We start from the raw sequence: 16,390 nt of genomic DNA, 5'->3' as shown, positions 1-16,390 counted from the left end.
TGATTTCAGCCCTGAGTTTGATTATTTCCTGCCGTCATCTACTCCTTTTGGGTGTATTTGCTTCTTTTGTTCTATATCTTTCAGGTGTACTGTCAAGCTGCTAGTGTAAGCTCTCTCCAGTTTCTTCTTGGAGGCACTCAGAGCTATGAATTTTCCTCTTCCCACTGCTTTCATTGTGTTCCTTAAGTTTGGGTATGTTGTGCCTTCATTTTCATTAAATTCTAAAAAGTCTTTAATTTCTTTCATTATTTCTTCCTTGACCAAGTTATCATTGAGTAGAGTGTTGTTCAGCTTCCATGTGTATGTGGGCTTTCTCTTGTTTTTGTTGTTATTGAAGACCAGCTTTAGTCTGTGGTGATCTGATAGGATGCATGGGATTATTTCAGTTGTATTGTATCTGTTGATGCCCATCTTGTTACCAACAATATGGTCAGTTTTGGAGAAGGTACCATGAGGTGCTGAGTAGATGTATATTCTTTTGTTTTAGGATGAAATGTTCTATAAATATCTATTAAATCTATTTGGTTCATAACTTCTGTTAGTTTCACTGTGTCTCTGTTTAGTTTCTGTTTCCATGATCTGTCCATTTCGGAGAGTGAGGTGTTGAAGTCTCCCACTATTATTGTGTGAAGTGAAATGTGTGCTTTGAGCTTTAGTGAAGTTTCTTTTATGAGTGTGGATGCCTTTGCAGTTGGAGCATAGATGTTCAGAATTGAGAGTTCATCTTGGTATTTTTCCTGTGATGAGTATGAAGTGTCCTTCCTTATCTTTTTTTGATAACTTTTGGTTGAAAGTCAATTTTATTCAATATTAGAATGGCTATTCCAGCTTGTTTCTTAGGACCATTTGCTTGGAAATTTTTTTTTCTAGCCTTTTACTCTGAAGTAGTATCTGTCTTTATTACTGAGGTGCATTTCCTTTATGCAGTAAAATGCTGGGTCCTGTTTTCATACCTAGTCTCTTAGTCTGTTTTTTTATTGGGGAATTGAGTCCATTGATGTTAAGAGATATTAAGGAATACTGATTATTGCTTCCTGTTATTTTTGTTATTAGAGGTAGAATTATGTTTGTGTGGTTCTCTTCTTTTGGGTTTGTTGAGAAAAGATTTTCTTGCTCTTTGTAGGGTGTAGTTTCCCTCCTTCTGTTGGAGTTTTCCATTTATTATCCTTTGTAGAGCTGATTTGTGGAAAGATATTGTGTAAATTTGATTTTGTCATGGAATATCTTGGTTTCTCTATCTATGGCAATTGAGAGATTTGTTGGGTATAGTAGCCTAGGTTGACATTTGTGTTCTTGTAGGGTCTGTATGACATCTGCCCAGGATCTTCTAGCTTTTAGAGCCTCTGGTGAGAAGTCTGGTGTAATTCTGATAGGTCTGCCTTTATATGTTACTTGACCTTTTTCCCTTACTACTTTTAATATTCTTCCTTTGTTCTGTGTATTTGGTGTTGTCGTCTGTAAATTTGTTGAAGATATTTATTGGCCCTTTAAGTTGGGAATCTTTGTTCTTGTCTATACCCATTATCATTAGGTTTGATTTTCTCATTGTGTCCTGGATTTCCTGGATGTTTTGGGTTAGGAGCACTTTGCATTTTGCATTTTCTTTGACTGTTGTGTCAATGTTTTCTATAGTATCTTCTGCCCCTGAGGTTCTCTTTTCTATCTCTTGTATTCTATTGGTGATGCTTGCATCTATGACTCTTGATCTCTTTTCTAGGTTTTCTGTCTCCAGTGTTGTCTCCTTTTTTGATTTCTTTGTTGTTTCTATTTCCACTTTTAGATCCTGGATGGTTTTGTTCAATTCCTTCACCTATTTGTTTGTGTTTTCCTGTAAATCTTTAAGGCATTTTTATGTTTCCTCTTTAAGGGCTTCTACTTGTTTTCCTGTGTTCTCCTGTATTTCTTTAAGGGAGTTATTTATCTTCTTAAAGTCCTCTATCATCATGAGATGTAATTTTAAATCTGAATCTTGCTTTTCTAGTGTGTTAGGGTATCCAGGACTTGCTGTAGTGGGAGAACTGGGTTCTGATGATGCTAGGTAGCCTTGGCTTCTTTAGCTTCTTGTTCTTACCTCTTGCCATCTGGTTATCTCTGGTGTTAGTTGGTCTTGCTGTCTCTGACTAGAGCCTGTCTCTCCCGGGAGCCTGTGAACTTAGGAGTGATGGAATTCCTGGGAGACCAGCTCTCTCTGGGTGAGATTTGGGAACGGAGAGCTGTGCCACAGTGTTAGCTCCCTGTGGAAGGATCCTGTACTAACATACTTTTCAACAACAAGGTCCTGCACCATTCTTGCAAAATGATTGATTTAGTTTTTTCCTGCATTGGTACTACTTCCTATAAATTTCACTGGATGCACTTCTGGGGAAAGACTTTTCCTTAACATCAGTAGTACTACTTTGAGAAGTGAAAGATCTCTCATTTGCTTATCTGGTAGTAATTCCTTTTGTGCTAAAAACACCTCCAGGGCTACTGAGAACTAATGCTACTGTATAAAATCTACACTTTCCCCAAGATTCCAAATGTACATACTTCTCCATTCCAAGGTCCACCCTTGTGCTAATGAGTCTGGTGGGACTGATTGTATTTCCTCTTGATATGTATTGCTTTTGCTGACCTACTCCTGAAGAACTTTTGTTATCAGCTAAGACTTTCTGGGGTTTTTTTATTTAAGTTTTATTGCATTATGATGAGAAAAGTTACATGATTTCAATTTATCTGAATTTGTTAACATTAAAAACATATTTTAAGTAAATAGAATTAAATCACATTCTTGTTTCCCTTTTGTACCCCAACTCCTCCCAGAGACTCCCCCTTCAAAATCTGCCTTAACTGTTTGAACAAAGATAAGGCTCATCCCAGAATTTTATCTATAAGAAGCTCAATTCCTAAGAGGTTAGTGATAACCATTTTGGGGGGCTTTTCATGGGCTATTAGGCCTTACAGGAGCTTAGCTAAAATACAGTTCAAAAGGAGTGACTTTGTAAGTAAACCTGAGGTGACCATATGGTATCTTGATTAGTTTTATTGTTAACTTGACCCAACCTAGAGTCACCTGGGAAAAGGGAACCTCAATTGAAGAATTGTCTCAATCAGTTTATCCCAGAATATCAAAAGAGATCATCTTGATTGAGGATTAATATAGGAAGGCTCAGTCCACTGTGGCTAGGGCACAATCCCTAGTGTGCTGCTTAATTTTATGTCAGGCTGACACAATCATTTGGAAGAGGGAACCTCAATTGAGAAAAAGCCCCCACCAAATTGGCCTGTGGGCAAGCCTGTGGTACATTTTCTTGATTGATGGTTGATGTGAAAGGACTGAGCTCATTGTGGGCAGTGCCAGCCAGGGGCTGGTGGTCCTGGGTGCTATAAGAATGCAGGTAGAACAAGCCAAGAAGACCAAACCAGTAGGCAACAGTTCTCCATAACCTCTGCATCAGTTCCTGCCTATAAGATCCTTCCCTGCTGGCATTCCTGCTCTGATTTTCTTTAATGATGTATTGTGATATGGAAGTGAAACATGAAATAAACACTTTCCTCTCCAAGTTGTTTTGGTTGTGGTGCTTTATCACAGCAATAGAAACTCATCCAAGAAATCTGGAATATGTGTGTGTCCTATATAACAAAGCTAAGAGATAGAGCCTGAGATTGAGCCAATAAGCAGAGTTCCTCCATGGTTACTATTTCCACATTTCCGCCCTGACTTTCACCTTAATGGACTGTAATCTGGAAGTATAAGCTGAAATAAACCATTTTCTCCCCTAAGTTGTTTTTGGTCATGGTGTTTATCACAGCAAAAAACAAACAAACAAACAAACAAAACAAACCATCAAACTTGAACATGTGGCAAACAACTCCAGTAAGGTATAGGATGGATTGTTCTACTTTATTATTCCCTTGGCTAAAAGATATCTACCTGTGTATACATGCTGAATATCATACCTCTAAAGTTAGGTTCCCTTCGAACTTGAGATTTAGAAAGGCAAATTGACATATGCTTAAATTTTTAAGTTGTCTGTTGGATTTCTCAATCCTCTCCCCTCACTGAAGCTGATAGTATTTAGTAATTAATTTGTCTTGGAAGTGAAATGAGATTTGTACGTAGTGAATATTTTGAGATGGGATGAATCCTAATAGAGTATCTAAATCAAATATATTTTCTGTGGCAGTACCAAAGTCCAAAAAGTTTATTTTGTCTATCACATTAAAGCTATTTAATGGCAAACTTAAAGTAGAATATAGGCCTCCTATGTTCTTATAAGGTATGTCTTTTCATCATACCTTATAAGATGATTCCAAGAATGGAGTGTTATAACTAATCATGCTGTGTAACATTGTCAAGTAGCAAATCCATATGTTTTTAGAGAAGTAGCAAATATTAGAAGGGATAGGCTCACATGTGGATTCTATCATGGTTTCTCTGTACATTTTGCTATTTGAATGTTGTTTTTCTTCTCAAAGATTTTCAGTTTAGATCTTGGAGGCATATCAACTGTGGTTCTAAATGGCTATGATGTAGTAAAGGAATGCCTTGTTCATCAAAGTGAAATTTTTGCAGATAGACCATGCCTTCCTTTATTCATGAAGATGACAAACATGGGAGGTATGTTTATTTTCAACTATTTAGTGAGACTATTTTAGGTCACAATCCTTATTTTAAATGATCTTAGTATAGACAGATAATTGTTTTGTACTTTGTGAAACCTGGATTTAAGGAGCCATCAGACTGCATTCAATAGTGTTTTAGACAATTGCATGCTAGTTTTATTGCCATTCAGTTCCAAGAAATATAAGTAATTTTTCAAGAATTAGTGTTTGATATGTACTGAAACAGTTTAGGAGTATACACACATACACACACACACACACACACACACACACACACACACACACACACACCGTGAATCAGAAGTTTCCTTTTGATGACAATCTTGAGTACTCAGTGACTGACTAGCATGTACAATCTTACAGAAACTAAAGCAGACTTTCTTAACTACTCATCACTATGCTGTATAAATGGAAAGCTGTAGAGTTTATACAAAGGGTGGGCATTCTGTAGGGCTTAATAATTACCAGATTTTTTTTTGACTACATATTCAACAAGGGAGAAATGCTGAAAGTTGACGAATCAAGGAGAAAGCAGCAATAAACTATTTCAAAGTAGAATGTTGACTGACAGATAGAACTGGCTTCTGATTTTTTTATTTAACTGTAATAGTATTCTAAATTCTTTAATGGACCTCCACACTTACTTTCAAAGAAAAACTTAGTATCTTGTTTAAATAATCTAAATGGCAGGTAATAATATTAGCAAAATTTGAATTCATGTTTTTAATTACATGAATATTTCTACTACTTGGACAATTCAAGGCAACCCTTAACTTTGGCATTGTTGGGTATCATATGCCTTTAACAGAAGGAAATTTGTACTGTAAAAATCTGTTTTCTTTCAAACAGCAACTTCTGGTTTGGGAACATATATTTAATCCAAAATTAAATTTTACCATAAGACATAAGACTATTTGTCTTTTATAACATGTCTAAGAGAAAAGCTGAGTAATAGATTTATGAAGGCATAGTTCATCTGTATTTGATTACATAAGACTGGACAGTTTTTTGTGGTAAGAGAATGAGAATTATAGGTCTTTTCTGCCAGTCCTTTTTTAAGGAATAGAACCCCACTTCATCTAATGTCCTGCAGCTTTTGAGTACTGCCAGCTAGGACCCAATCATATACTTAGATAATTGAGGGGTAATATCACTGACTACCCATCTTTGAATTTTTCCTTTTTGTTTTTTACTCCACAGCATTTTAAGTACAGAGAAGTATGGATTACACAATATTTTTAATATGCTTCTTTTAGGCTTACTCAATTCCAGATATGGCAGAGGATGGATTGATCACAGAAGATTGGCTGTTAACAGCTTTCATTATTTTGGAAGTGGCCAAAAATCTTTTGAATCTAAAATCTTAGAAGAAACTTGGTGTTTAATTGATGCTATTGAAACCTACAAAGGTAGACCTTTTGACCTCAAGCAACTGATAACAAATGCTGTTTCAAATATAACTAACCTTATCCTTTTTGGAGAACGATTCACTTATGAAGATACTGATTTTCAGCATATGATTGAGTTATTTAGTGAGAATGTGGAACTAGCTGCCAGTGCTCCGGTCTTCCTTTATAATGCATTTCCATGGATTGGCATCTTACCTTTTGGAAAACATCGAAGGTTATTTAGAAATGCAGATGTGGTCTATGATTTCCTCTCTAGACTAATTGAAAAAGCTGCAGTCAATAGAAAGCCTCATTTACCTCACCATTTTGTTGATGCCTATTTAGATGAGATGGATCAAGGTCAAAATGATCCTTTATCTACATTCTCCAAAGAGAATCTAATTTTTTCAGTGGGTGAACTCATCATTGCTGGAACTGAAACTACAACCAATGTGCTCCGCTGGGCAATTCTTTTCATGGCCCTTTATCCTAATATTCAAGGTAAGGATACTCTTGACCTCATTGTCTCTTCTTAGATATAAGGCTCATGTGTGCTCTAGAGTCTTTGGCCACATATAAAGTAGTTTTAGGAACTCCAACTATGCTAATCACGAAGGGAAATATTTCATAATTAGAGTTTTTAAATCTAATATTTTTTTGTTTTGTTTTGTTTTGTTTTTTATTTTTTTGAGACAGGGTTTCTCTGTAGAGCTCTGGCTGTCCTGGAACTCACTCTGTAGACCAGGCTGGCCTTGAACTCAGAAATCCGCCTGCCTCTGCCTCCCAAGTGCTGGGATTAAAGGCGTGTGCCATCACCGCCCAGCTTAAATCTGATATTTTAATGCAAGTTTAAGGAAGAAGGAAGGAAGGAAGGAAGGAAGGAAGGAAGGAAGGAAGGAAGGAAGGAAGGAAGGGAAGAAAAATCATCTGAAAGGTAGTATCTTTATAGAATGGGAGTATCTTTAAAAATAACTTTAAAATGGATCTTAATATTCACATTTTATAAAAATAACAGGTTGAGTATGTGGAAGCTGCAAAGCTGAGATATAGATGCTGTTTGCTCTTATTTAGGTCTAATGTTTCATTATTTTACTTGCTGATAGTAATGCTACTCTGATTCTAGGATGATCATACATTTATTCATAACCCTTTTTTGACCTTACCTAGAGTGTTGGTTATTACTAAGGTGTAGGGAGTGTCTAATTAGTTTATGTAAGTACCAGATGATGAAAAATTCAGATCTAGATAAACCCATATTCTATTGATTTATTATGGGTTATCATTTGTTTTACCCCAAAGAGAAATAAATTTACATATAATTTAATGAGTTACATAATAACTTTAACATGTTTCTCTGACAGGACAAGTTCATAAAGAGATTGATTTAATTATGGGCCACAACAGGAGACCTTCTTGGGAAGACAAATGCAAAATGCCTTATACTGAAGCAGTTTTACATGAAGTTTTAAGATTCTGTAATATAGTTCCACTAGGGATTTTCCATGCAACTTCTGAAGATGTAGTTGTACGTGGCTATTCCATTCCTAAAGGCACAACAGTCATTACAAATCTTTATTCTGTTCACTTTGATGAAAAGTACTGGAAAGATCCAGATATGTTCTATCCTGAGCGATTTCTGGACAGCAATGGATATTTTACTAAAAAGGAAGCTTTGATTCCTTTTTCTCTAGGTAAGAAAACATTTACAAGCATATAATTTTAAAGTGTTACACTGATTCATTATTAATAGCATCTCAATTTGAAGCAACCTGTTCTAGAGTAGACAATTCTGAGTACATAGCATTATTTTTAGTATTTTTTCTTTTTATTGAAAATGGATTTTTCTCACATATCTTGGTCGAAATTTCCTTCTACTCTTCCCTGTTCCTCTCCATCTCCCCTCCCATCCCAATTCAGCCCCTTTGTGTCTCTCATTAGAAAACAAACAGACTTCTATGAAATAATAATAAAATATAACAAAGTAAAATATAATAAAACAAAGCCTATCACATCGTAGTTGAGTAAACAATAGCAGAGTTGAAAAGGAGCCCAGAGAAGGCACAAGAATCAAAGATCCACTCATTCATATACCCAGGAATTCCATAAAAAACACTTAAATGTGTGTGTATGTTTGTGTGTGTGCGTGTGAGAATGGTTTCATTAAAGTGACGAGCAGCATTCAAAACATATCTCAGTTAATTAAATAAAGCTAAAGTTGTTAAGAAGGTGCAACTGACTAGTTCCTTCCAAAACTTTTTAGCTTGTGAATTTAGAGACTGTTCTCAAACTTCTAGAGAGAAAATTCAAGAACAAGTACAAGAAACTGAAACACATAGAAAAGAAAGGAAAGACAAGACAACTCCAAGTAAAGCTAGAATCTAGCTCTCTTGCCTTCTAGTTTATTATGTCATCTCCAACTAGGAAATACTACTTCTGCTATGAAATAGAACATGAATCACAGAACTTGGAAGATGAACTACATCTTTATCACTGAGTAAAGTATCCAGTAGGTCAGTTGAAATGGACTTCCCTTGGATCAATAAAAACAAAATGTCATACCTCAAAGACCGTCTATAGCCTGTCATATACTCTACTGCATTATGCAGAGAAGTCAGAGACAGAAGTAAAAATTTTTAAAGTCCATGATCTGATAAAAGGAAAGGAATTTGTTTCTCTTCAATGAAGTGATAGTTTCTAATCTTTGAGATTTGAGATACTCCTCTCATAGTACAGTATCTTCTAACATACTTTAATTTACCAATTACCTGAATGTCACCCAAATATTAGATATAAATTTTAGTAAATGGTCTTTAAACATGTGCCTTTTCTGTTCAGGGAGAAGACATTGTCTTGGAGAACAGCTGGCTCGGATGGAAATGTTCTTGTTTTTTACATCATTGCTTCAGCAATTTCATTTGCATTTTCCACATGAACTAGTTCCAAACCTTAAGCCCAGGTTGGGCATGACATTACAACCCCAGGCCTACCTCATCTGTGCAGAAAGACGCTGAAAGTGCACAAATGTATTGGGGAATAACCTTGTTGAATCAATAATGGTGTTTGGGCCAAAGCTACGCTTTTATAAAGCCAAGTGAACACAGATACACTGTCTAAAATAGTACTAGAGCAATAACAAGCATTAATTATGCTATTTTTTCAAACTTCCATGAATTCTTGTTGTAGAATGTATTGAACAGTACAAAGGTGCAGGTGTTATGAAGATACTAAGAAGGGCCATGGATGCTCTAAACAAAGCTCTTGCTTAGTATAAGGTTCTTCTCATCTGTCTCCATCCTAAGGAACTTTACTCCCTAATTAACTCCCTTAATGGTAAGGTGTATTCCCCACACATACACATAATTAAAAATAATAGAAATAGTCTTTTTTAAAAGTAAGAAGAACATGGATTTAACTTTAAACAATTGCATTATCTGGTAAAAAAAATTCACTGTTCTAAATTTTACTTTGTTATATTTTATTATTATCCCATAGAAGTCTGTTTGTTTTCTAATGAGACACACAAAGGGGCTGAATTGGATGGGAGGGGAGATGGAGAGGAACAGGGAAGAGTAGAAGGAAATTTCGATCAAGATTATGTGAGAAAAAATCTATTTTCAATAAAAAGAAAAAATACTTTAAAAATTAATGCTATGTACTCAGAATTAAAAACAAAAACATTTTGTTTTATTGGTCCAAGGGCAGTCCATTTCAATTGACCTACTGGATACTGTACTCAGTGATAAAGATGTAGTTCATCTTCCTAGTTCTGTGGTTCAAATTAGGAGTTTTTGGCATCTGATGTATTAAGATATTTCTAGTTCCAAGGGAAAGAAAATCCTGAGAAAACATAGAAACAAATGGAAATTTAGAGGTAATATGAAAAGATTAAGGTTGGACTAGCATAGATGTTTCATGATTTAATTATTTATTTACATCCTGATAAAAACTTCTCTCTCCTCTCCTTCTAGTCCCTCCCTCTAGCCTCACCCCTTCCCCATCCACTCCACTTCCCCTTCTCCTCAGGAAAGAGAAGGCCTAGGAGTCAGACAAAGCATCTGGTCCCACTTTAAGAGTCCCACATGAAGAGCCAGCTGCACACCTGTTACATATGTACAGACAGCGTAGGTCCATCCCATGCAGGCTCTCTCATTGACAGTTCAGTTTATGAGCAGCTATTGGCCCAGGTTAGTTGATTCTGCAGGTTTTCTTGTGGTGTCCTTCACCCTTCTGGCTCTTTCAACCCTTCCTCCAGCTCCAGGATGCCCCAAGCTCCATTTAATGTTGTCCTGTGGGTGTCTGCATCAGTTTCCATAAGTTGCTGGGTGAAGCCTCTTTGATGACAGTTATGCTAGACTCCTGTATCCAAGTATAGCAGGATATCATTATTAGTGTGAGGACTGAGCTTCCTCTCTAGGCATGGGTCTTAAGCTGGGCCAGTCATTGGTTGACCTTTTCCTCAAATTCTGCTGCATCTTTACCTCTGCATGTCTTGTAGGCAGGAAAAAAATATGTCTAAGGTTTTGTGTCCCTGGGAATTTCCATTGTCCTAAGTTTGTTTGTTTCAGTGATACTCCCTCCACTCCCATCCAGTTATCTCTCCCAGTACATTCTCCCTCCATCCTCCCCCTCACCTTACCCCTCCTATCCCATCTCCATCCCCTCTCGCCTAGTTCTTTCCCTACACCCTCCTCTGATGTCTAATCTATTTTCCATTCTCTGTGAGGGTCCCACCTTGGGCCTTCATTACTTAAGTTTCCTTGGGTCTTTGTTTTGTAGCATGGCTATCCTTTACTTTATGGCTAATATCCACTTATGAGTTGAGTACATACCAGGTATGTCCTTCTGGGTCTGGGCTACCTCACTCAGGATGATTTTTTCTAATTCCATCCATTTGCCTGCAAACTTAATGATGTCCTTGTTTTTAATAGCTTAGTAATACTCCATTGTATAAATGTACCACAGTTTCTTTATCTATTCTTCAGTTTAGAGATATTGAGGTTGTTTCCAAATATCACAAGTAAAACTATTATGAACAGTTTACTAAGTGTCCTTGTGGTATGGTGGAGCATATTTGGGTATATGCCCAGGAGTGGTATAGCTGGGTATTCCCAGTTTTCTGAGAAACTGTAAAATTTATTTCCAAAGTGGATGTACAAGTTTGCATCCCCACCAGCAGTAGAGTGTTCTTGCTCTACATCCTCACTAGCATGAACTGTCGCTTGAGTTTTTGCTCTTAGCCATTCTCACAGGTAGGTGTAAGATGGAATCTCAGGGTCGTTTTGATTTGCATTTTCCTGATGACTAAGGATTTTGAACATTTCTTTATGTACTTCTCAGCCTTCAGAGATTCCTCTATCAAGAATTCTGTTTAAATCTGTACCCCCTTTTTTTAGTTGAGTTATTTGGCTTGTTAATGTCTACTTTCTTAAGATACACACACACACACACACACACACAGAATGTCAGCCCTTTGTCTGTTGTGGAGTTAGTAAACTCTTCCCATTCTGTAGGCTGCCATTCTGTCCTTTTGGCTGTGTCTTTGCCTTGCAGAAGCTTTCCAGTTTCATGAGTTCCCTTTTATTAATTATTTATCTTAATTTACCTGCACTGTTGATGTTTTGTTCAGGAAATGCTCTCCTGTGCCAATGCATTCAAATCTATTTCCCATTTTCTCTTCTATCAGATTTAGTGTATCTGGTTTTATGTTGAGATCTTTGGTCCACTTGGACTTGAGTTTTGTGCAGAGTGATTGATATAAATCTATTTGCATTCTTGTGCATACATACATCCATTTGGACCAGCACCATTTGTTGAAGATGTGCTTTGGTTTCTTGTTTGTTTTGCATTGCATATAGTTTTGGCTTCTTTGTCAAAAATCAAGTGTCAATAGATGTGTGGATTTACTTCTGTTTCTTCAATTTGATTCCATTGATCAATATGTTTTTTTATGCCAGTGCAATGAAGTTTTTTATCACTATTGCACTGTAGTACAGCTGGAAATTAGGGATGGTGATAATTCCAGAAGTTGTTTTATTGTACAGAGTTATTTAGTTATCCTGAGTTTTTTTTGTTTTTCCACATGAAGTTGAGTTTTGTTCTTTAAAGGTCTGTAAAAATTTGGTTTGGAATTTTAATAAGAATTGTGTTGAATCTGTAGATTGTTTTTGGTAGAATGGCCACTTTTACTGTTATCATACTGATCCATAAGCATGGGAGATCTTTCCATCTTCTGATTTCTTCAAAGACTTGAAGTTATTGTCATACAGGTGTTTCACTTCCTTGGTTAGAGTTACAAGATATTCTATGTTATTTGTGGCTAGTGTATTGTTTCCCTACTTTCTTTTCCAGCCAAGTTATTGTATTTGGGAGGGAAAGTTTATATCCAGGTATTTATCAGCTGTAGGAGTGTGCTAGTGGAATTTTTGGGGTCACTTATGTATGCTATCATTTTTGAATAGCAATACTTTGCCTTCTTTCTTTCCAGTTTGTATCCATTTGATCTCCTTTAGTTGTTTTATTGTTCTAGCTAAAACTTCAAGGTCTATATTGGATAGAGAGAGAGTGGTCAGCCTTCTCTTATCCCTGATTTTACTGAATTGTTCTATATTTATCTCTGTTGAATTTTATGTTGGCTATCAACTTGCTGTATATTGCCTTTATTGTGTTTAAGTATTGGCCTTATATCCCTGATCTCTCCAAGACTACGTTTATCATGAAGGAGTGTTGGATTTCGTCAAAGGCTTTTTAAGCATCTGATAGCATCTAATGAGATATTCATGAGGGTTTTGCTGTTGTTCTTTCATTTTGTTTATGTAGAGGATTAACAATGATGGGTTTTCATATGTTGAATCATCTCTGCATCTCTGGTCTGAAGCCTACTTAATCATAGTGAATAAAGTTTTTGATTGTTCTTACATTAGGTTTGTATTTTATTGAGTATTTTTGCATCAATGTTCATAAGGTCTGAATGTTCATATGGCCTGAAAATCTCTTTCTTGAGTCTTTGTGTGGTTTAAGTATCAGGGTGATTGTGGCCTCATAAAACGAATTTGGTAGTATTCATGCTGTTCCTATTTTATGGAACAATTTAAAGGGAACTCTTCTTTGAAGGCCTGGTAGAATTTTGTTAAACTAAAACCATCTGGCCCTGGGCTTTGTTGGTTGGGAGACTTTTAATGATTGCTTCTATTTTCTTAGGGTTTATAGGTTTACTTACACCTAATATTTTTAAGTTTCAGATAGTCTGTCTTTTTATTGGGAAGTTGATTCATTGTTGCTCAGATATTAATGACCAATGATTATTAATTCCTACTTTTAATGTTGTTGGTATATACATATGTGTATTTCCCTTCTTTTTGTTTTGCTGGTGTAAATTTATTTTCTGTGTTTTCTTGGCTGCAATTTAAGGATTAGAGTTTTCTTTCTAATATTTTCTGAAGGGCTGGATTTAAATTTAAATTGTTTCATCATGAAATAAATTGTTTTCTCCCTCTATGGTGATTGAAAGTTTTGCTGTGAATAGTATAGTAGTCAGGGCTGTCATCTTGTGATCTCTTAGAGACTGCAATATATCTGTCCAGGACTTGCTGGCCCTTAGAGTCTTTGTTGAGAAGTTGGGTATAATTCTAATAGGTCTGCATTTATATATGTTACTTGGCTTTTTCCCCTTGCAGCTTTTACTATTCTTTGTTCTGTATATTTAGTGTTACTATTATTGTTTGGCAGGGTTTTCTCTTTTTTTTTTCTTTTTGATCTAATCTATTTGATGTTCTACAAGCTTCTTGTATTTATAGGCATCTCTTTAAATTTTCTTCTATGATTTTGTTAAAAGTATTTTCTGAGCCTTTGAGCTGAGAATCTTCTACTTCTATTCATATTATTCTTAGGTTTGGCTCCTTCAGAGTATCCAAAATGTCCTTCATGTTTTGTCTCAAAACCTTTTTAGATTTAACATTTTTCCATGACCAAATTATCAGTTTCTTCTATTATATCTTCTACACCTGAGATTTTATTCCATTTCTTGTATTCTGTTGGTGATGCTTGTACTTGTAATTTGTTCTCTTACCGAGATTTTTCATCTCTAGGTTTCCCTCAGTTTAGTTTGTGTTTTCATTATTGTTTCTATTTCCATTATCAGGTCTTCAAGTTTTGTTCACTTTCTTCACATATTTGATTGTATTTTCCTGTATTTCTTTAAGGGATTTATTCATTTCCTCTTTAATGGTGTCTATCATCTTCATGAGAATTAAGGTCATTGTGCTCCTCAGGTATGTTGGGATATTCAGGGCTTGCTGTAGTAGGATAGCGAGGCTCTGGTAATGCCATGTTCCTCTGACTCGTATTCTTACACTGGCATTTAGTCATCTAGGTTTTGTAGTTATTATGGGTTTAGATTTCTGAGTTTATCTTTGTTGGATGGGTGTTGGGTTTGTTTTATTTCTTTTTTTAATGTACCCGCCCCTCCCTAACCCCCTGGTTTCTGTTTTCTGTCTTCTAGCCTGAGTGGCCTGAGATTCTGGTGGCCAGTGCATCTTCAGGCCCAGATGAGTGTCTCCTTTGAGGTTTTTTGGCCTGTGTGGCCTCTGAAGTTTTGGGTGGTTACTGTGCCTTTGGGTCCCTGGTACCAAAGTAGCCTCTGGGAAAGCAGGCAGAGTTGTGGGCCAGAAAATGGAAAAAAGGGGGGACCAGGATGCAGTTTACGGCTATTGGGTATGCAGGCAGGCTATTGGGGAGGAGGGATCTCACTTGGTTGTCCCTGGTGCTATCAGGTCTCCAGAAATAGTTGTTGTTGATTGAGCGGTTTTGACACAGGAAAAGGACATACATACACACATGGGAAGAAAAAGAGCTCCTCACGCAGTCTGGTTGAAGCCTATTACACAGGAGAGTAAAGAATTCCCAAACAACATTCACTGCAAAAGTTGCCAACAGAGAGAAATTTTAGTATATATTGAATTTTGTTAAAGGATTTTTTGCTTTGTTTTGTTTTTAATTTAATATGTGGGAATGTGTTTATGTGCCCCAGAGGCCAGAAGAGGGTACCAGAAATCCTGGAACTGGAGTTATAGGTAGTTGTGAGATGTTCAGTGTTGGCATTGGGAACTAAAGTCTTCACCAAGAGCAGAACAAGCTCTTAATTGCTGAGTCATCTCTTCTTCAGAGCCTATATAGGTTTTTTTTTTCTTTTCAAATAAGAAGGTTCAATCAAATAGTAATGACATTTGCTTACATTCTTAAGGTGTAAATGTAAAAGACATTTTCAGTTCTCAGCTATGAAATTACTTTCCTGGGAATATCACAAGAAATTCCATTTATAATAAAGGACATATCTTAAACTCTGTGTAACCCTTGCAAGCCCTGTTTTTATTTTATCAGATGATAATTCCATCCAAAGCATCTCCAGTGCCACCTTATAATCTCATTTGTTTAAAAAAACACACACACACAAACAGAGAAGGAAAATGTTTCTTAACACTTGAGATCTAATGTGAAAGCAATCAAAGTCGTATCTATGACTACTGCTAAGACACTCAAGGATGGGTCTTCCGCAGGAAGCCTACTCACACTTGGGTATCTTTCCCTGAGTTAGGTGCCTCTCTTTCAATTAACCCCCCATGCTTAAATTACTTATAAAATCTCTTTAACAAACCCCAACCCTGATTCATACTGGGTCACCCGAAATTCTTTTCTGTAGCAAAACTAAGGATGTGGTTTTACTTGAGTGGAGGTACTTCATGGAGGAGAGACCTTCTTAGGCAGCTGGTGGCTGTTCTGGGCCATGTCTCTTACTATACTGCCATGAAGACCACAGAACTGCAAGAGAATATTTTCAAAGATGAGCCACCACCACTTCAGTACCATCTGTTAAAATATGTAAAACACACAGTAACATTTCTCCTAGAATAGTTCTATAATGGGAAAGTATATTATTTGATCTCTCATAGCACCACCTTTGTTTCATTCCCAAAATGTTTTAATCTGTGGTATTCTGGCATGTTTCCCATCACACCAATTAAACTTTTTGCAAACTGAGGTTATATTATTCTTATTAAAATCAAAACATTTTCATTATTATTATGATTTCATTCTTCAGGCAGCATGTAGCATATACTCCTGACCATGTCTTTAAAAAAATTGAGATATTGTATCACACTGTAACACTGTAGCCCAGGCTGGCTTTCTTTTTTAACATTTAATGTGTGTGCGTGGACAAGTTGTGGGAGTTCTCTCCTTCCACTTTGTGGGTTCTTAGGATCAGGGGTCACTTCCTCAGATTTAGTTTAAATACTCTTACCTGCTGAGCCATCTCATCAGCCCTGATGCACCTAACCCTCAAGAGACTGGAGGCCCCAGGGAGTTTAAAGGTCTGATGGGGTAAGGGTGGGGGGTGGGGACAC

General features: G+C 36.5%; 1 protein-coding gene across 3 annotated transcripts in view; it reads left to right on the top strand.

Annotated features, from left to right (window-relative positions):
- The window catches only part of LOC116102828 (vitamin D 25-hydroxylase), a 35,631-nt gene that overhangs the window by 11,115 nt on the left and 8,126 nt on the right, over positions 1-16,390 (top strand). The window contains exons 2-5 of one of the 3 annotated variants that reach the window (XM_031387969.1): positions 4,459-4,600; positions 6,339-6,494; positions 7,355-7,684; positions 8,829-9,112. In XM_031387969.1, coding sequence (XP_031243829.1) covers positions 4,459-4,600; positions 6,339-6,494; positions 7,355-7,684; positions 8,829-9,004 — 804 coding nt within the window. In that variant the 3' untranslated portion in view covers positions 9,005-9,112. Of the gene's footprint in view, positions 1-4,458; positions 4,601-5,861; positions 6,495-7,354; positions 7,685-8,828; positions 9,113-16,390 lie in introns of those variants that run through there. The other 2 variants (XM_031387967.1, XM_031387968.1) reach the window with 2 other exon arrangements.

The sequence above is a fragment of the Mastomys coucha genome, unplaced genomic scaffold (assembly GCF_008632895.1).
Source record: "Mastomys coucha isolate ucsf_1 unplaced genomic scaffold, UCSF_Mcou_1 pScaffold21, whole genome shotgun sequence".
NCBI classification, from domain to species: Eukaryota; Metazoa; Chordata; class Mammalia; order Rodentia; family Muridae; genus Mastomys; species Mastomys coucha.
This window is presented reverse-complemented; position numbering and strand designations above follow the sequence as displayed.